The 21,299-nt window shown below is 39.4% G+C and overlaps 1 protein-coding gene across 17 annotated transcripts in view; it reads right to left on the bottom strand.

The window, feature by feature from the left end:
- The window catches only part of SYNE1 (spectrin repeat containing nuclear envelope protein 1), a 454,201-nt gene that overhangs the window by 106,383 nt on the left and 326,519 nt on the right, over positions 1 to 21,299 (bottom strand). For all 17 annotated transcript variants that reach the window (XM_089922151.1, XM_089922158.1, XM_089922157.1 and 14 more), the window contains 11 exons: positions 20,198 to 20,299; positions 15,606 to 15,725; positions 13,841 to 14,041; positions 11,383 to 11,556; positions 10,228 to 10,359; positions 9,463 to 9,659; positions 8,025 to 8,157; positions 7,468 to 7,650; positions 5,924 to 6,073; positions 5,141 to 5,317; positions 4,546 to 4,701 (listed from right to left, as the gene is read on the bottom strand). In XM_089922151.1, coding sequence (XP_089778277.1) covers positions 4,546 to 4,701; positions 5,141 to 5,317; positions 5,924 to 6,073; positions 7,468 to 7,650; positions 8,025 to 8,157; positions 9,463 to 9,659; positions 10,228 to 10,359; positions 11,383 to 11,556; positions 13,841 to 14,041; positions 15,606 to 15,725; positions 20,198 to 20,299 — 1,725 coding nt within the window. The remainder of the gene's footprint in view (positions 1 to 4,545; positions 4,702 to 5,140; positions 5,318 to 5,923; positions 6,074 to 7,467; positions 7,651 to 8,024; positions 8,158 to 9,462; positions 9,660 to 10,227; positions 10,360 to 11,382; positions 11,557 to 13,840; positions 14,042 to 15,605; positions 15,726 to 20,197; positions 20,300 to 21,299) is intronic.

Consider the following 21,299-nt stretch of genomic DNA (forward strand, 5'->3'; position numbering starts at 1 on the left):
CAAAGGATCAATCCAAGAAGATATAACAATTATAAATGTTTATGTACCCAACATAGGAGCACCTCAATACATAAGGCAAATGCTAACAACCATGAAAGGAGAAATCAACAGTAACACAATAAGAGTAGGCGACTTTAACACCCCACTTACACCAATGGACAGATCATCCAAACAGAAAATAAATAAGGAAACACAAGCTTTAAATAACACAACAGACCAGATAGATTTAATTGATATTTATAGAACAATCCACCGAAAAGTGGCAGAATACACTTTCTTCTCAAGTTCACATGGAACATTCTCCAGGACAGATCACATCTTGGGTCACAAATCAAGCCTCAGAAAATTTAAGAAAATTGAAATTGTATCAAGCATCTTTTCTGACCACAATGCTATGAGATTGGAAATCAATTACAGGAAAAAACTGTGAAAAACACAAATACATGGAGGCTAAACAGTGTGCTATTAAATAACCAAGAGATCACTGAAGAAATCAAAGATGAAATCAAAAAATACCTAGAGACAAATGACAATGAAAACATGATGACCCAAAACCTATAGGATGCAGAAAAGCAGTTCTAAGAGGGAAGTTTAATAGGAATTCAATCTCACCTCAAGAAACAAGAAAAATATCAAATAAACAATCTAACCCTACATTTAAAACAAATAGAGAAAGAAGAACAAAGAAAACCCAAAGTCAAGAGAAGGAAAGAAATCATAAAGATCAGAGCAGAAATAAATGAAATTGAAATGAGGAAAACAGTAGCAAAGATCAATAAAACTAAAAGCTGGTTCTTTGAGAAGATAAACAAAATTGATAAACCCTTAGCCAGACTCATCAAGAAAAAAAGGGAGAGGATGAAAATCAATAAAATTAGAAATGAAAAAGGAGAAATCACAACCAACACTGCAGAAATACAAAGGATTATAAGAGACTACTACAAACAACTATATGCCAATAAAATGCACAACCATGAAGAAATGGACAAATTCTTGGAAAGGTACAATTTTCCAAGACTGAACAAGGAAGAATTAGAAAATATAAACAGACCTATCATAAGCAATGAAATTGAAAGCACAATTAAAAATCTTCCAACAAACAAAAGTCCAGGACCAGATGGCTTCACAGGCAAATTCTATCAAACATTCAGAGAAGAGCTAACACTGATTCTTTTCAAACTCTTCCAAAAAGTTGCAGAGGGAGAAACACTCCCAAATTCATTCTACAAGGCCACCATCACCCTGATACCAAAACCAGAAAAATATATCACAAAAAAAGAAAATTATAGACCAATATCACTGATGAACATAGATGCAAAAATCCTGAACAAAATACTAGCAAACAGAATCCAACAGCACATTAAAAGGATCATACACCATGATCAAGTGGGATTTATCCCAGGGATTCAAGGATTCTTCAATATATGCAAATCAATCAATATGATACACCACATTAACAAATTAAGGAATAAAAACCATATGATCATCTCAATAGATGCAGAAAAAGAGTCTGACAAAATTCAATACCTATTTGTGATAAAGACTCTCCAGAAAAAGGGTATAGAGAGAACCTACCTCAACATAATAAAGGTCATATATGACAAACCCACAGCAAGCATCATTCTCAATGGTGAAAAACTGAAGGCATTTCCACTAAGATCAGAAACAAGACAAGGATGTCCACTCTCGCCACTCCTATTCAACATAGTTTTGGAAGTCCTAGCCATGGCAATCAGAGAAGAAAAAGAAATAAATGGAATACAAATTGGAAAAAAAGAAGTAAAACTGTCACTCTTTGCAGATGACATGATACTATACATAGAAGATCCTAAAGATGCCACCAGAAAACTACTAGAACTAATCAATGAATTTGGTAACGTTGCAGGATACAAAATTAATGCACAGAAATCTCTGGCATTCATATACACCAACAACGAAAAATCAGAAAGAGAAATTAAGGAAATGCTCTCATTTACTATTGCAACAAAAATATGAATACAACACCTAGGAATAAACCTGCCTAAGGAGGCAAAAGACTTGTACTCAGAAAACTATAAAACACTAATGAAAGAAATCAGAGATGACATAAACAGATGGAGAAGTATACCATGTTCTTCGATTGGAAGAATCAATATTGTGAAAATGACTATACTAACCAAAGCAATCTACAGATTCAGTGCAATCCCTATCAAACTACATATGGCATTCTTCACAGAATTAGAACAAAAAATTTTACAACTAGTATGGAAACACAAAAGACCCCAAATAGCCAAAGCAATCTTGAGAAAGAAAAACAGAGTTGGAGGAATCAGGCTCCCTGACTTCAAACTATACCACAAAACTACAGTAATCAAGACAGTATGGTACTGGCACAAAAACAGAAATATAGATCAATGGTACAGGATAGAATGCCCAGAGATAAACCCACGCACATATGGGCACCTAATTTATGACAAAGGAGGCAAGAACATACAATGGAGAAAAGACAGCCTCTTCAATAAGTGGTTCTCCGAAAACTGGACAGCTACATGTAAAAGAATGAAAATAGGACACTACCTAACACCACACACAAAAATAAACTCCAAAAGGATTAAAGACTTAAACGTAAGTCCAGACACTACAAAACTCTTAGAGGAAAACATAGGAAAAACACTCTTTGACATAAACCACAGCAAGATCTTTTTTGACCCACCTCCTAGAGAAATGGAAATAAAAACAAAAATAAACAAATGGGACATAATTAAACTTAAAAGCTTTTGCACAGCAAAGAAAACCATAAACAAGACAAAAAAACAACCCTCAGAATGGGAGAAAATATTTGCAAATGAAACAACAGACAAAGGATTAACCTCCAGAATACACAAATAGCTCATGGAGCTATCATATAAAAAGAAAACTCCAGTTAAAAAATGGGCAGAAGACCTAAATAGACATTTCCCCAAAGAAGACATACAGATGGCCAAGAGGCACATGAGAATATGCTCAACATCACTAATCATTAGAGAAATGCAAATCCAAACTACAATGAGGTATCACCGCACACCAGTCAGAATGGCCATTATCAAATAATCTAGAAACAATAAATGCTGGAAAGGGTGTGGTGGAAAGGGAAACCTCCTGCACTGTTGGTGGGAATGTAAATTGATACAACCACTATGGAAAACAGTACGGAGTTTCCTTAAAAAACTAAAAATAGAACTACCATACAATGCAGCAATCCCACTACTGGGCATATACCCTGAGAAAACCATAATTCAAAAAGTGTCATGTACTGCAATGTTCACTGCAGCACTACTGACAATAGCCAAGACATGGACCCAACCTAAATGTCCATCAACATGAATGGATAAAGAAGATGTGGCACATATATACAATGGAATATTACTCAGCCATAAATTGAGTTATTTGTAGTGAGGTGGATGGACCTAGAAGTAAGTCAGAAAGAGAAAAACAAATACCATATGCTAACGCATATATATGGAATCTAAAAAAAAAAAATGGTACTGATGAACCTAGTTGCACAGCAGGAATAAAGAGGGAGACATAGAGAATGGACTTGAGGACACGGGGTGGGAGGGGCAATCTGGGGCAAAGTGAAAGTAGCATCGACATATATACACTACAGAATGTAAAATAGCTAGTGGGAAGCAGCCGCATAGCACAGGGAGATCAGCTCGGTGCTTTGTGTCCACCTAGAGGGGTGGGATAGGGAGGGTGGGAGGGAGGCTGAAGAGGGAGGGGATATGGGGACATATATATGCATATGGCTGATTCACTTTGCTGTACAAAAGACACTAACACAGTATCGTGAAGGAATTATACTCCAGTAAAGATCTATTTAAAAACAACAACAACAACAAACACAGTATGGTACTGGCATAATGACAGACATATAGATCAATGGAATGGAACTTAGCTTCCAGAAATAAACTCATGCATTTACAGCCAATTAAAAAAGAAAATGACATGATGTCTGGGATTCACTGTAAAATCTTTACAAAGAAAAGAAATAATGCAGGCAAGTATGTCAAAATCTTGATAATTATTAAATCTGATGATCAGTATAGAAGGATTCTCTACGTACAAGTGTATCTGAAAACTCATAAATTCAAATTTATAAAAACAGGTGAGGGCTTCCCTGGTGGCGCAATGGTTGAGAGTCCGCCTGCCAATGCAGGGGACACGGGTTCATGCCCCGGTCTGGGAAGATCCCACATGCCGTGGAGCGGCTAGTCCCATGAGCCATGGCCACTGCGCCTGCGTTCCGGAGCCTGTGCTCCGCAACGGGAGAGGCCACAACAGTGAGAGGCCCACGTACTACACACACACACACACAAAAAACCAAAAAACAAACAAACAAACAAAAAAAAAAGGTGAAAAAAACCTAACAGTTAGAAAAACTCTATAAATCACATAATCAGAGAAATTTGTTACCAAATGCAGCATTTTTCCATACTGAATCCTCAATTCTCAGGACCCACAAATTTCTTCAGTGTACACAATGAAATTGTGTAGCGGCACCTGTCAGCCACCTGGACCAGTTACCTGACAGTCTTTCAGCGCGTTCTGAACCGAAGCCTGATCTCCAATTCGCTCTTGTTGCTTTAGTCTCTTTTCCTGGGTTTCAAACCAAGTTTTCAGACATTGTACGTTATTTTCATATTCTGACCAAGATTCCAATAAGCCTTCCAACAGCTGAATCTGAACAAACATAATGAAATGAAATTTGCAATTTTATTTTAGAATCAAATTACTGGCAGGTCACTATTTCCTCCAGATTAAGAATTCTTAAAAGACAGTCCACTGTATATATGATTAAAAATGAATGTTAAAAAGTATAAATCAATGACCATTACTGGTAAACGAGTAAAGAACTTAAGTCAACTTGAGGCAAAGGAAAAAGACATTAAGAGGCATCTTTAATAAAGTAAAACAATATGAAATATTCAAAGAGCAGTGGGTACATAGACAAAATAATGAAGAGGGCTGAAGAAATGTTAGAGCCTTCAAGGGCCAGCGTCTTCGGAAGCAGTTGTGTGCCCAGTGTAGCCATACTATCCGTGGGATGAGTTTTCTTTACAGAGTGTACCTGTTCTGGGCGTTTTCATGAACCATGGACAGCAGAGAGCACTTGGCTCACCTTCTCAGTGACGAGACCCTGCAGGATTTGCCAGCTTTTATTCATTGCTCCAAGTTGCTCAGCAAAATCAGTCTTATCGCTGCGTTTACTTTCCACGTCCTGACTACTGATCTGTAGCACAGACTGGTTCACAAAATCGACAGTCAGCTGTTTACAGTTAATGTCGATCTTAAAACCCTAAAAAGGGAAAGGCGAAAACAAGAAAACAAGCTTATATGTATAAATGTCTTATATTTTACCAGGAGTTGGAAAGCCTTAAGTAACCTTAAGATTAATATTATCACTTGTGTGATTGAGTCCAAATGGCACAATCGGTATATATTAACATAACCCATTATCTTCAGAAGTTGAATATATATAATATATCAATATACTGAATATAAATTGAATTTATACATTTTGAATGTATAAATATATTGAATTTGAGCTTGTAAAGATTTGAATTTATAGATATATTGAATATACATTTTTTTTAGGTAGGAAAGTAGAATTGGGCAAATTATATAATCTCACTATAAAATATTTACAAATTATAGTATTTAGTTTTATGATTTCTTAAAATGACACAGAATCTTATTCAAAATTATTCCTAATACTGGACAACTTTCCTACGCCTATAACTACGGAAGCAGTTTTCTTACTATAGTAGACCTACCCGGTCACTATATATGAAACATATACTTTCAGACCTGATTTCCATAACTTGTGTTTTTGAGTTTCTTCAAATAAAACAGTCCTAAAGTATGCAAAGCTAAAAACAAACAAACAAAAATGTTTAATTACCTTATATTTCTGAAGGTATTCATGAATTGCCTTGTAACCGATGGAGTTTTTAATACTCTCTTCATCCATTTGAATAACATTTTCCATGAGAGAAATCCAAGCCATGACTTCAGAAATGGCACGGCGAGAAGGCAGCTTATCCATTTGCAGCTGCCCATGTCAGATAGAAGAAGTCGCAAGTGTTAAAATTCAAACTCAATTCCTGTTAACCTAAAACTCTATTAATTCCTACTAAAGTACCAACAGAGATAACACTTCTTAATGACATTTTTGGATATTAACCTTGTTAGAAGCTTGAAATTAAACATCAGGCAAACACTGAACAATAATAGTCCTCTTATGTTCACTTGACATCGAATACTATAAACATTGCATAAACACTACCTAATTAATCAAAACACCAGCAGGACGAAAATATTATTCTTATTTTATAGCTAGTTTTATGAGTATAAAAAAGACGTAACTACAAAACATTCAACAGATGTATTTTATTAATTGTCTTGTAAAATCTCTGTCTATTATGACTCAGGAATGTTACCACCACACTACAGACTATCATTTTCTAGATTTTTGGCGCTCTCATGTTTATTCCAAAGAGCATAGCCAATTTCCTCAGTCTTTCACTAAAACATACTTAGAATCCTGAATCTTCCTTAACATATCATACATTTATGCAAATGCTTGTAATGACTGAGAGGAACAAAAGCAATCATTTAAAATATTTATGGACTGCTATGTGGGCAGAAAGAGATACAAGTTAATGTGAGATGTTTCCTGCCCTCTAGAAATGTACAGCTGCTGATTAGAAGGGATAAGACATTTATATGAAACACATCTTTACACCTTGTACACAGTGATGAATGCCCAAGAGAGATAAAGATAAAATATCTGGGAGTTCAGGGGAGAGAAGCATAATTTCCAGATAAGAGAGCTACTTACTTCTCTTCCCCTAATTGTTGAATGTCAGCTCTATTGTAGGTAAGGTTATAGGTCTTTTACATATATTATTATTATTAAATCTTCATAACTACCCGCTTTATGAGACAGGTATAGTTACCCATATTTTATTTATGAGAAAACAAAGAATTTAAACATGGACAGACAAGGATTCTAAAACACACACACACACATGATAAAGAAGCCCTTGGAAGACAGGGAATTTATAGATAGGGCATTTGTAGAACCGTTCACTATTTTTTTTTTTAAATTAGAGTACAGTTGATTTACAATGTTGTGTTACTTTCTGTTGAACAGCAAAGTGACTCAGTTGTACATATACACATATCCACTCTTTTTTAGATTCTTTTCCCATATAGATCATTACAGAGTACTGAGTAGAGTTTCCTGTGCTATACAGTAGGTCCTTATTAGTTATCTATTTTATATATAATAGTGTTAATATGCAATACAATGGAAGACATAAAAGGCGAGACGTCCAAGACAAAGCTGATTTAAGTTTGTGAGCAAAAGCAGGTCAATGTACTTTTCCATCTAATACTGCTTACACCAATTATGACCAATTAATCCGATGATTGTTTCTGTACCTGGTGGAGCTTTTCCTGTACGGCTGGAATATTTGTCAGCAGGTCAGTCCACTGGCCATCAATGTGTGACAGCTCAGAACGCAGGGCAGCTGTGTCCACTTTCTTTAGTCTAAGAAGCTGATTTCCAGTGCTCAGAACAGACGATTTCAAGGTAGATTTGGCATCCACCTCTTTGGAAAACTCCTAAAAGAAGCAGCAATGTTCAAATCAGGATTGAGTAGCCAGACCCTTCATTTAAGAAAACAGACTACTTTATTACATAAACAAGTTTTCTTTACATCTTGAAGGGGAGTGGTGATATTAAACACTCCGGAGGAAAACAAAAGCAACGCACCCTTGCCCCAAATGAAGGCCAACATTACTTAAACACTGCTTTAAAGAGGCAATGTTGAACCCTACTATTTTGCACAATTATTGAACACACAGAGTGAACACTGACAAATTCTCTATAGCTTGATTTCCTAAGTACATCCATTGACAACTGATGCCCTTTTCACCTGTAAGTCAGGCCTGAAAACAATAAAACTGAATCAAATGCTTTAGATTCTTGAGCTTACCAGAAAAGCGTTCAGATGATCACGGACCATTTCCAGTTCTTGAGGAACTGTCACAGATTGTTGAGTCCAAAATTCTAGCCTGTCTTTTGCAGACTGTAACCAGTGGATGAGATCTGCAGATTCACTTTGATATCTGTAAGGACAGTAATAAGCCTATTAAGTAAACATCCAATTCTGACTTTGTGCTAACCTGTGTTAGTCACCAATGCTAATTTTAAAAGGAGACACAGGGCTTCCCTGGTGGCGCAGTGGTTGAGAGCCCGCCTGCCGATGCAGGGGACACGGGTTCGTGCCCCGGTCCGGGAAGATCCCACATGCCGCGGAGCAGCTGGGCCCGTGAGCCACGGCCGCTGAGCCTGCGCATCCGGAGCCTGTGCTCCGCAACGGGAGAGGCCACAGCAGTGAGAGGCCCGCGTACCGCAAAAAAAAAAAAAAAGGAGACACAACAGATTTGGGAGAATAATGCCCTGGGTTGACACTCTCAAATTCCCTTCTCTTAATATTCATACCTTAAGCAAGTCAGTCTCTCTGAGTTTCAGCTTTCCCATCTCTAAGTTGCAAATAAAAATATCTTTCTCCTACTCCTTCACATGGAGGCTATTTAGAAAATATTTCATGATTGGGCTTCCCAGGCGGCACAGTGGTTAAGAATCTGCTTGTCAATGCAGGGGACATGGGTTCGAGCCCTAGTCCGGGAAGATCCCACGTGCTGCGGAGCAACTAAGCTTGTGTGCCACAACTACTGAGCCTGTGCTCTAGAGCCTGCGAGCCACAACTACTGAGCTCACGTGCCACAATTACTGAAGCCTGTGCACCCTAGAGCCCATGTTCTGCAACAAGGGAAGCCACCGCAGTGAGAAGCCTGCACACCACAATGAAGAGTAGTCCCCGCTCACCACAATTAGAGAAAGCCCGCGCACAGCAACAAAGACCCAATGCAGCCAAAAATAAAGAAACAAAATAAAATAAATAAATAAATAAAATTTTTAAAAAAGAAAATTATTACATGATTGTTATTCAAAGTTCTTAGAAATAAAGGTGGCATAAAAATAAGGATTTCACTATGTAAAATCACCCCCCCACCTCTCTTGAATACCTCCCATTGCCCTCAAGAAAACCTTTACCTTCTCAAAATAAACTTTCTCTTCTTTCTCTCCTTCTAAGATTTACTTGACCACCCATGTACAGTCAGTAGGCAGGGGAGACAACAGCTCAAAGGTAAGAGGTATTGCATAATGCCTGCCTCCCAGCCACATTTTTGAGTACATGTTTATACAATTATACAAGGTCCAACTGGAAGGTTTGTGCTTGTCTTTATTTTCCAAACTCTGTGATAAGTTCCTAGAGGGACCACATCTTCGTCAACTCAGGTACCCAACAGCCTTATAAATACCCTGCAGCACTAATGTAAAAATCTGCAAAAGAGTCACTGTATTACCTGGTCCAGTGTTTCAATATTGTTTCCAATCTGTGAAGTTCCTTAGACACTTTGTTGGTGTCATTTAACCAGTGTTCTCCAAGTTGATTTAGCTGGCTTTCTAGATCTGAGCAGCTAACAGATATCAGAAGTCGTTTCCCATCATCTAGCACCTGATATAATTTGGGCTGGTATTCATTAAGGCTGGATTTCAAATGCTAAAATGATTGAAAATACTGGGTCAAAAGTTGAGATAATGCAATTTTTCTCCCCTAAAGATGATAAGTTCTCCATAATGTTCCCATTACCTTTTAGTCAAATTTCAACTATTGGCACCCAAGCTTCATTAGAAGCTTTGAGACTTTTCCTCTATATCTAAGAATATAACTTTAGGTGCACTTAAAACCGTCAAAGTATTTCAAGAATAGTGTGACGCCAACACAAAATAATGCTTGGTGGAGGCTAAGTTTTCAAAAAGAGCTCTCTCAAAAATAAGAAAAGAAAAGGCTTTTTAGTGCTCTATTAAAAAACAACAAACTGTAATTATTTCAGGATAGTATGACTTCAGCATAACAAGCAGAAAACGCTTGGTGGAGGCTAAATTTTCAAAAGGGGCTTTCATTAAAAAAAAAGAAAGACCTTTCTATGTTATATCACGAAACAAATACTGAAAGTACTTAATAAAATATTAGACTGCAAGTTTGTTTACATGCTGTTAAAACCATGGGAAAGCTTCCAAAGGAACTGTGGCAACTTTTTACACCAAGTTGTCATTTAGACGCTTACCTGGTAGAGTGTTATCCGGTCGATAAGCCTGTCTTCGCTCTCCTCCACCAAACCCACAGTCGGGATGCTGGTCTCCACCACCTCCAGCTGCCTGCTAAGCTCCCGCTGGTTCTCATCCAGATGGGACCATGTCTAGAAACACAGCATCAGTCTGTGAGCTAAACATCCTCATTAAGGAAGAGTAGTCCTCTTCGTGTGCAAATATGCACCTGACAGTCTCTTTAAAGACACGTCGGAGATGCCTGCGTTGGGGGTTTGCTTTGGCAAGAGAAAGACAGCTTTGAAGCAAGTCATCAGATGGTGACCTCGAAAAGCACTGTGAACGGGCTTTCACTTCTGCAACTAACTAGCTGTATGACCGGGGCAAGTTACTACGCTTCTCTGACCTCCCTCATTTTCAACATTAAAAAAAAATGGGGATAATAATATCTTGTCCATTGTGAGGATTATAGAGAATAACGTATGCAGCACACCTGGAACACAGCAGGCAGCTGAAATTCACAGTCTCATCCTTTACCGCAGTGAAAGGGACGGGTGTGTTTACTTTCCAAAGTAAGTGAACTAAATACATTACATTTGCAAATTTAAAAAACCCACACAGACATTTAAGAAATATGAATATATAGTATAGACATTCTACTAAGGAGAAATACCAAATCACTTATCCTAAGATTATAATTTTTAGGGAATTCCCTGGTGGACCAGTGGCTAGGACTCTGTGCTTCCACTGCAGGGGGCACGGGTTCAATCCCTGGTCGGGGAACTAAGATCCCACAAGCTGCACAGCGTGGCCAAAAAAAAATAAAATTATGATTTTTATTCTATTTAAAATCGGAAAATCTTTTTTTAATCATGTGAAGTCTTTTTCAACAATGTATAGCAAAAGTCAGCAGTCTTTCAGTCCAACTAACGAGATCCCAAATATCGTCATGCCCAGTCTGAAACTGGTATTCATCTAGCTGAACTCACAGTAAGGCACAGCCTTTACCTAAATGTGGACAGGAAACACCAGGGGCACAGGCAACACGTGATGCTGAGTCTGAGACACCTCCGAGGTCATAGGAGGCAAATCGCAGGAACGAAGGTGTCTTGCCTGAAGGGTCTGCTGTGCAGTAGGGAGTGTGCTGTAGGGGAGGGGCGGCATCAGGGGCTCACCTCGAGAATGTACTCCAACTCCACACCCCTCTTGTGAGCCCCTTTGAGCACAGCCGAAGCCTGCTCCATCAGGTCTGTGTGGAACTGAGTTTCCCGTAGGACCGCAAAGCTGATAACCTTCCTGAAGAGTGTTTCAGTCAAGATCATATGAGATTCCAGGCCCTGAAAGTACTCCTGCAATTTTTCAGATAGAAAGAGGTCAGCAACTCATTCATTTACTACCTTACAATAAAAATTGCTTCAAACCTGGAAGCTGATGGAACTTGGCTAATATATGGGTGATAGTGGTCCTCCCCTGCTGGCCTCCACTTACCTAGGCACTCACCGCTTCCTGCAGAGACGGGGGTGGGGTGGGGTGGGATGGGGGTCCAGCCTCCTAACTGGCCTCTCCTGGCGCCCACTCAAAGCACCTACATTGTGCTGTACTGCAGATACTCTGTCCCCAGAACAGAGCCCTTGAGAAGCGAGCTGCTGCTGACACACTCGTCCGCCCTCTCCACTCCTCCTGGTACCATCTGGGTGGACACTTGCTTCCTCCACCACAGACACTGGCCTCCTTTGTCCCTGGGACACATGAGAGGCCGCTCCCCACCTTCAGCCTCTGCCTGCCCTCTACCTCCTGCAATGTCCTCACTTGACACATTCACAATTTTTCTTCCTCCAGGGCTGGGCTTGAGCTCTACTCTTTTGTACTTAATACTCATGGCCAAGCACAGCTGGACACACACCAATTGGCATTCATATTTTTAAATTTCCCTCAGAACATACCTACACACAGCAGAACTGCAGGCCTTGCACAACCCTACAAATGTGTTTTAAAATATTACTTTCTATACATAAAAATCCCCAGAAGATGGGGAGAAGGTAATCCCATTTCCTGTTCCCAGCACCACGGATGAAACTAAAGGACCAGGGATCGTTAACATCAGCTAACACTGAGTGCCAGCTAACACTACGTGCCAGGTGCCCTATGAACACTTCGGCAACTAACTCGTTGAATCCTCCTAACAACCCCTTAAGATAGGTAGTTTTATTTCCCACTTTACAGACTCTGCGCTACTCAGTCTAATGCAACATGCCCAGGGTCACACAGAGCTCTCCCTCAGAAAATGGTCTGGTCAGGAGAAGCTAGAACCATTATCTTCAACTGACAATTACTATATCATAGAATCTTAAAGCTGGAAGAGAACTTGGAAGTCATTTAGCCCAACGTTCACAGAAAGCCGATATTCCTATTACAACCCCGTCTCCCCCTGACAGCCTTGGATGGACTTCTCATGGCCAGGAGGGGGTGTGTTCAATGGCAGCCTACTCCTTTTAGAGTTCTTCATCTACTGAGCTTTATTTCTCTGTTATTTATACTCATTGATCCCAGTTTCCCCTCTGGAATAACTCAGGATGATATTTTATTGCTATGGTCAAAGATTTGAGAAAAACCAGCTGTGAACTTTAAAGCAAAGTTTTCAAAGCCAAATGATAAGGCTTTAATAAATCACAAAGTTTTGGACAAAAACCTCTGGGAAAAGTAGCAACAAGTACAATTCTCCACGCCGCCCCCCCACCCCCACCCCCAAATCTACCTTTATAAGCCACCAAAGAGCTACGTAATGGTAGAATGATAATCGTCTGTAATCTTAGGGAATCTTTAAAGTTTCCTCATAAGAAATTTCCACTATCTGGGAGGTTGAGTCTCTGAACTGGCAAAACTGTTATTTTTGTAATATTACTAATAATGCAATTTGTGTGTGTGTGTGTGTGTGTGTGCGCATTAAACAGGCATTCCTTCACTAAGGAGCAGTGTCTAACCTGAACTTGGTTACGGTACACACTGATGGAACACTCTCAGGCTTCCCAAGTCTGGTTATATAGGAAAAGCACTTGCTGTCCCCAGGAAGAAACTCCTGAGGCCCACGGTAACCAGAGGCGCATGTACTTAAGGACCAGAAGAGCAAAGTGATGCATGTAACAGACATAAAGCCAGTCCAGAGCTGAGTGGGCAGCTCTGCATTCCCAGAGCAGAGTGGGGAGTTCTCAGCCAGGACAAGGGAAAGCAGAGAGAACACCTAGGACGAGATGAACACATGGGCGTGAGGGATGCAAAGGAAAAGGGCAGAGTTAAGAATGAAGCTGGGCTCCTTTGAAGAGAGTCCCTGGGTTTCCTGTCCACTGCAGTTTACGAAGGAGAAAGCATGGCTGACAGTGATCATTAAAATTACTGGTATGGTTGGTATTCTTTGTTCACTTACAGAATTATAGGAATATATACTCTCTAATTTTTCTGTGCTATTGAGTGCCAGTGGGCTTGAATATACATTTGTTGACCATTTTAAAGAGTAACTTATATGAGTAGAAACTCATGAACGATTGATGATGTTAGGTTTTACTAAATATATGTCAGTGAGTGAGAACGTGCTTTCAAAACTACATTTTCTTTCTCTCTGTTTTTGTTTTTTTTTACCTTATGTTTGTCAAGTAGTTGTTGGATGTCTTCTTTGGAAGACACGATAATTTTCTGGTCTCCTGCCATCTTCTCGCGTCCGGTCTCCAGCAGGTCAGCCAGATCTTGCAGGGCCCTTTCATACTGACCCTTCAGTGCAAGATTCTGGTTCAGGCCGCCCCGCCGGGAGCCAGTGGTCATCATCAGCTCATCGTACATGTCCTAAGAAACAGACAGATACTCACGCTCAATTCAAACCTACCTCTTCATGAGGTACGTTTAACACCCGTGCTCACAGGATGTCAATAGTTTCCGTGGGGTTAAAACGCTGAAAAATTGTTCTTGTGACTGAGGGAAATGTCATAGAAAATGTAGTTTTAAGTTTTGTCATGCTCTCAAATTTTCTAATTTTAGAGTAACTGAATAGAGCATCCTCAACATTTGGTCTGCTAAGTAATAATCAGATTTGGGACTATTCCTTAAATAAAGAGCTACAGAAACAGAGGAGTTTAATGGGAGCAGAAAGCCTTTAAAACTTAAAAAGGCAATGTTTTTGCCAAATGTGGTGGGGTAAATAAATAACTATTTAAGCAGGGAAGACATTTTAGCGGACGATGATACACCAAATACAAAATTTATTTGAGCCGTATGGACCTGATGAACGTATTATATTAAGGTTTAGCAGGCCCAAATGCCTCAATCTGGAAAAGATCAACTTTAATGCCTATTTGCAGCTATGACGCTTGACTCTTACACCTGACATTTAAGTACTGTCAGAAAACTGTCTAAAAAGGACAGAGTCGGGGCCATGGGCTCATCACATGATGAAATGTTAGATAATGGAATGAGATCGTTGCAATAAAAATGTTCTTTTTAAAATAAGAGGTATTTTATTTTCTCAAAAGTAAGAACTTGTGACCCCGTATTGGACTCATACTATTAATCCCTCAATGGTTCTGTAATAAGGCGTGTGTGCAGAGAAAACCTGACACACACACATATTTTTTCTTAATATAACTTAACTGTGTTGACTTTCAGATGCTACACTTTGCTGGTTTACTATCCCAGTATCGTCCTACCAACCTGAGGTCAGATTCTTGCCTAAGTGCCAGATTTAGAAAAACACTAATCCAAAGTGTTAATTCTCTACTCCTGAAAGATGCCAGGGAGTCTGTTTGGATTTCAGCTACCTTTAATTTTTTGCTGTTGTTCTGGAATTGAAACAATGTCTCTTTTCCATTCAAACATGTATGAAATATAAACTATAATTTTGAACTTGAGAAAATACACTTTCTAAAAGTATTAGCTTAAGGATTTTTTCCTTAAAATTTTTTTGGGTGTAGTACAATACAGGGTAGGTAGCCTTTTTTAAACTTTTCTAGGTAGGATTGCCAGTTATTAAATTCTCTACAGTAGAAAATAATATGCCACAACTAAACTATGCTATAATGCTTAGCCATCGGAATAATAATAATGTCAGAAAAATCTTCAAAGCATGAGAATACAAGAAAATACAAGAAAAGAGTTAAAAAATTTGACACAAGGGTCCTCCAACAAATGCACACAGACTGCCCTGTAGTAAATCTCAAGATATGTCAATTTATTTTATTGTACTAAATATGATAAAAGTTTCAGAAAATGTTCTAAGAGTTACTTGGAAGAAAAATTGGGCCTAAATGACATGAATTTTATAGAGAAAGCCTGAAAAATCAGAGAAAAGAATTCTTTCTTGACTTCCAGTTAAGATGTACCATTGAAGCTGAATGCCATTGGAAGAAAACTGTACCTGGAGTTTGGAGAGTTCTTGCACCCAGGGCTGCTCAATCTGCAGCTTGTCACCACGCCTTTTCAACTCAGTGATTCCCGCATCCAATTCCTTTAGCCCATCTTCAGCCTGCTGTATTGCCTATATAAGATTTATGACATTTTATTAAAACTCCCATAAGCAATTTGCCATGCAAAGTATGATTATCGTGTCTCCTTATTTGTTCCTCTCTTCTCCACCTAAAACATTTTCCATGCAACATAAAAATGATGGTCCCCTATTAAACAGAAAAGTGAAGAAGGCCCTTTATTATACTACAAATCAGATATTTTAAAGGTAAGGAGGTTGGGGCTTCCCTGGTGGTGCAGTGGTTGAGAATCTGCCTGCTAATGCAGGGGACACGGGTTCGAGCCCTGGTCTGGGAGGATCCCACATGCCACGGAGCTACTAAGCCTGTGAGCCACAACTACTGAGCCTGCGCGTCTAGAGCCTGTGCTCCGCAACGGGAGAGGCTGCGATAAGTGAGAGGCCCGCGCACCGCGATGAAGAGTGGCCCCCGCTTGCCACGACTAGAGAAAGCCCTCACACAGAAACGAAGACCCAACACAGCAAAAATAAATAAATTAATTAATAAACTCCTACCCCCAACATCTTAAAAAAAAATAAATTAAAAAAAAAAAAAAGGTAAGGAGGTTGGAAGGGCTTGGCATGGAGGGTTGGGAGAACAATGGCTTCCTTGAACAAATAAGGGAAATGATGAATAGCGCCCTGAAGAAGAAGCATGATTTTAGGACGTCTTTAGAGAAAGGTATTTGCCTAAGATGTTCTAGGGGATTGTGTTCTGGTTTTCTGAAATGTGGTTTTGAGCATCTTTGAAGCGAGATGCAGCGAGGAAAGAGGAAACTATGTTACAGCACGGTCAGAGAGAGCTTACTCCACTGTGAAATGGGAGGGCAAGCAATCAAGTATGAATGTGACAGCTAGCGCTGAGCCTTGTCTTCCCAGGGTGAGGTCTACAGAAGCAGGACAAGGCATCAACCTGGCCTTCAAGGAGCTTCCAGTCTGCTTAGGAAGCCTGAGGAAACAGAAGAAAAGGAAACAAGGCTGAATACAGTTATGTACTAAGCTTGCTGCAGCTCATCCCTGTTAGAGGACTTCGGAGCAGGGAGACACCAGTGAATCCTGGAGCAGTTGAGGAAGGCTTTTGGAAGAAAAGCAACCGCAGCTGCCCTTGAAGGATGAAAAGAATATGGACTCCAAATGGCAGATGAAACACACGTGTCTTCTTTTCTCTTTCCTGAGTCCCCACTACAACCACTGCCAATATTTTGTTTGCTTGTTTTCTGGGGTGTTTTTCCTTCATAAATCTACAAGGGTAAGGAAACAGAAAAGAGGGTAATACCAACAAAATGTTCCAGCTGAAAATCAGAAGGATACGTGGGAATTGACTTAGGAAATCTGAGAAAGCTGAATCCTAAGCTAGCAGGGTTTCTTTATCACCAAATTAAAGCAACAGGAATCTCTGGAACCCTGGGCAACATGGGGCAGGTGCTAAATAAGGAGGGTTGGTGGAAAGCTGCTTAGAGAGCACTTCGATTCCCAGGTCCCCTTCCGCATTCCACACTGGCTCTTCCCTTCCTTGGCGAAAGACTGAAAGTTCATTTTCTCAAGAAGGTAAAACAGATGTCTCTGGACTGAGGGGCACCAGGCACAGTTGTGGGCTTGAGTCCTTGACTGAAAACAAGGGGATAAAGTGACAACACCCACTGAATGCTGAATGTGGATCCCCTACGTCTCCTAGAGTGCTGAAGCCTTGTTTCTACTCTCCAGACAGAAGTGGGTGGGCGGGAGAATATGAAAAGACCAACAGAAAAGACCTAAAAAATTTGACACAAGGATTCTCCAATAGCCCACACAGATCATCCTTCAATAAATCTCAAAATTGTCAAGCCCCATCCATTCATGAAGTTCCCATTCAGTCTCTCATCCTAAATGTGAAGAGACAACAAAGCATTTCCATACAGCTGAGAAAAGCCTCTAACATGAAAGACAGAGACCAAAATAGGCAAACAAATTAAAAGCAACCTGGAGGGGAATAGATTATACAGGAAAAACCAACAAATAAAAAACTCCCCCCAAGTCCCTCCAAAACCCTTTCAACCCCCAAATCACTAATATACCAGAGAGATTATAAAAGACAATGCATCTATTTAAAAAAGAACAGGATACTACCCAAAAATGGATACTACCTCCCAGTCTCTGAGAAGATTAAATGCATGAGAGCAGATATGCAGAAGTCAACAGAAAAGTTTAGAGTTGAAACTGAGGAAGTTTCCAGAAAGCAGAGCAAAAAGACAAAGAGAGAAATGTCCCTCGATAAGAAAGTTAGGATTGGACCAGAACATCCAGCATCTGCCTAAAAGGAGTTTCAGAAAGGGAGGCAGATAAAATAGAGGGATGAAAACTATTTAAATAACTCTTAGAAAATGTTCCAGAATAGAAAGATGAGAGCTGCCAGATCAAAAGAGCCCACTGAGCCCCCAGCCCAGTGGATGAAACAGACCATCCCCAAGGCATGTCACTGTGAAATTTCAGAACACTGAGACCTTCGGGAATTAGAACAATTTTCAATTCCTCAAGCCAACACTGGAAGCTAGAAAACAATGGAGCAAAAGCCTCCAAACTCTATAAAGAACTGACCAAGAATTCTATAAAGAGCCAGGCTATGAGTAGTATGTGAGCATATGACTGGAACATTTTCAGACATGCAAAACATTGAAAACTATATGTAGCACGCATCCTTTCTTAGTAAGGATGTGCACTAAGGAAACAAGGAAGCAATACAGTAAAGAGAAAGACCTGAAGCTCAGGAAAGAGAAGACCCAGCAGAAGGGAGAAGTGAAAGAAATTCTCAGAACGGTAGTAAAGGGAGACTGAAGAAGACAGCTGTGCAACAGGCTTATGGGGCAACAGGTCTGTTCTAGGTCAGAATGACACGACTCAAAAGATGAATATATCCCCATGCTTCTGCTACTGTTACCTCTTTAACCCAAGGAGGGTAGGGATGGGATTAGCACTTTTTGAGTTGCTTTCCATTTATTCAGCGAAATCAGGAGTAATTTATTTTTATCTCTGGAATTTACATTGGTTGTATTGGTCAATAGTCAGTAAAAGTGTTACTTGTGATCATACATATCCTAAATTTCACATTAGAAATTCAAGGCAAAGCACTCTTATGGCTGCTCAAATTCTGTTTGGGATTGGGTACATTATAAGCCAAAAATAAAAAGGGGTCCTTTCAAGTAGAAGTTATGACGCAGAAGAATGATTTTCAATTTGGGAAGAATGAGGGATCTCTGTTAAAAAACAGGTGAAATTAGGATGCAGAAAGATACATATTCAAATATAATTTTGCAAACTGTTTTAGATGGTCAGAGAGGGAGAGAGATCTAGATATCTCATCCTATAGGGAAGTATTTGAGGTGGTCTGTATTTCAGGTGATTCCCTATGGCCTCTACCCACAGAACCATTAGAGGTCTACTGAAACTAGGGTATGCAATTCTATTAAAGCACACATTTTCATAATTACTTAGTTTATGAAATGGGATGTTCTGTGTAACATCCTTCCCATTGCCTCCCTCCTCCTGAGCTGTCATGTCAAGCACCAGATGCAGGAGTTGGCACTGACACTTATCCTCACCCCCAAACATCCCTAGTGACTTTCCACTGCCAGTGGTCTCCAAGGTACTCACCCAAAAGTGCCCAAAAGTGTATAAGATGATCGATGAGAATGAAACACTATGTCTTTCCTTTATATACAACCACATGCATTTTTAATTTGCAGTTGTGTGTATGCTTTATAACACAGTACCTGCTTATAATTTATAAATAAGTAAATACACACGTATTTGTGATGTGTGCTTATTGTTTTAACCAATGAAGTGCGCAAGCAATAAAGTTGACCACTCATTTGTAGAACAAAGTCCAAATTCTCTGACATTCAACAGGCTCTATAAGTTGCTTCAAATTTTCTCTTTGAACCCTACTTCCCCTCAATCACCTTTGTTCATTGTTCAGTTCAGCCAAACAGGATTACTTGCTTTTCTCCCGAAGTGCCCTGAATGGTCTAACATTTATGCCTTTGTTCTTGCTGTTCTCTTTACTACAACACCTTTCTTCCCAGTCTCTGTGTGTCCAAACTTCCAAGTCCAGTTCGAATTTCCCTTTACAAAATTTTCCCTAATCCTACCACCGCTGAAGGTAATCTCCCAGCTTCTAAACATCCATAGTGCTTCATGTGTAATGCTACCAGGACGGTCTGACTCCCTGTCGAGTGTCACTGAGGTTCATGTCTAATCTCATTGTTAGGTGGCAAACACCTTCAGGTCAGCATCTGTCACTAACACCTTTTCCTCTCTCACATTTCCTGGTTACACACAGAAGTAAGTGACAGAGTCAATGTAATCTGTAAACCTGGTACTTAAAAACAAAATAGACGACAAACAAAAATGCTACAGTAAGCCATTAATATTCCAAAGAATATGTGGAATTTCATAGTAAATCAGATCTACTCATCGCACTTGCTCTTATGGAAAAAGGCAGCTGTAAATACCTCTATCTGCTCTGCCACAGGCTGTTCAAACACATTTGCCAGTTTCTGCAGAATGATGTACTTGTGGTCAGCCAGTGATGCAAACAGCACCTTCAGATCATTCTAAGGAGGAAAGCAACAGGAAGGCTTAACATGTGTAACAGGAAATTCAAAATGGTTGTAAATATAACACACATTCTTAGAAATAATATACAGGGGTAGGAATTTAACTGTTTCCAGAAGAAACAATATTATCTTATGGGAAAGTAAAAGGAATCGGTAACAATTTATACAAGTGCTAAAAAATTTACACAGTGCTGGAATTTGTTATACAAAGCATTTCCAACACAACACAGATGGAGACGAAGTACACAAATAAAAAGCAATATTGGTCACCCAAATGTTCTTGTTATTTCTGTAATAAATGAGCACATTTAAACATTGCAGCAGAAATATTACACTAAGGACTTCTAGCTAGTAAAACAACCTGGAGGTGTTGTTGTGTTTGGGGGAAAAATATTATTCTTAAGAATAATTATGATCCTTTTTTTCCTCTCTCCTCTCCTTCTCTCTCTCCCTCACTTCCTTCTTTCTCTTATTTTCAAAGAATTTGCACAAGCTTATAAAAAGCCATCCAGAAGTTTAGAAGATAAACATTATTCACAATGACCCAAGACATATGAAAAGACAACACAAAAAGATCTTAGTTAAGCCTATTCATAAACGTTACTCATTTAAATGTCCAAATATACTTATATTGAGTTAACTTTGTACAGAAAGGAGATAACTCTCAGACTTTTGATACTCAATTCTAAAAGGAATAATGAACTAGAACAAAGCTTGAATTATAACATTTTTGATTTTTCTCCTGAAATATCAACAAGTAAGCTCTATTTCTTATTAGTTAGAAACTGCTGTGATGGGCTGGTTGCTCGTCATAGGCTGAAGTCTGACTTATCAGATTCTCTTCAGCGGGAGCTGATCGCATGTGTGTATGGTACCAAGATGCAAAAATTCTGACTGTCTCATGAGTAGAAGGATAATCACACCAAGAAGAAAAGAAGTCTTTAAGGATATATGGCAGCATTATAACACAAAACACGAGGCTGAGGCAAAAGAGTAG

This window comes from Delphinapterus leucas, chromosome 12 (genome assembly GCF_059928025.1).
Source record: "Delphinapterus leucas isolate spDelLeu-1000000601 "Yukka" chromosome 12, BTC_Dleu_Yukka2, whole genome shotgun sequence".
NCBI lineage: Eukaryota > Metazoa > Chordata > Mammalia > Artiodactyla > Monodontidae > Delphinapterus > Delphinapterus leucas.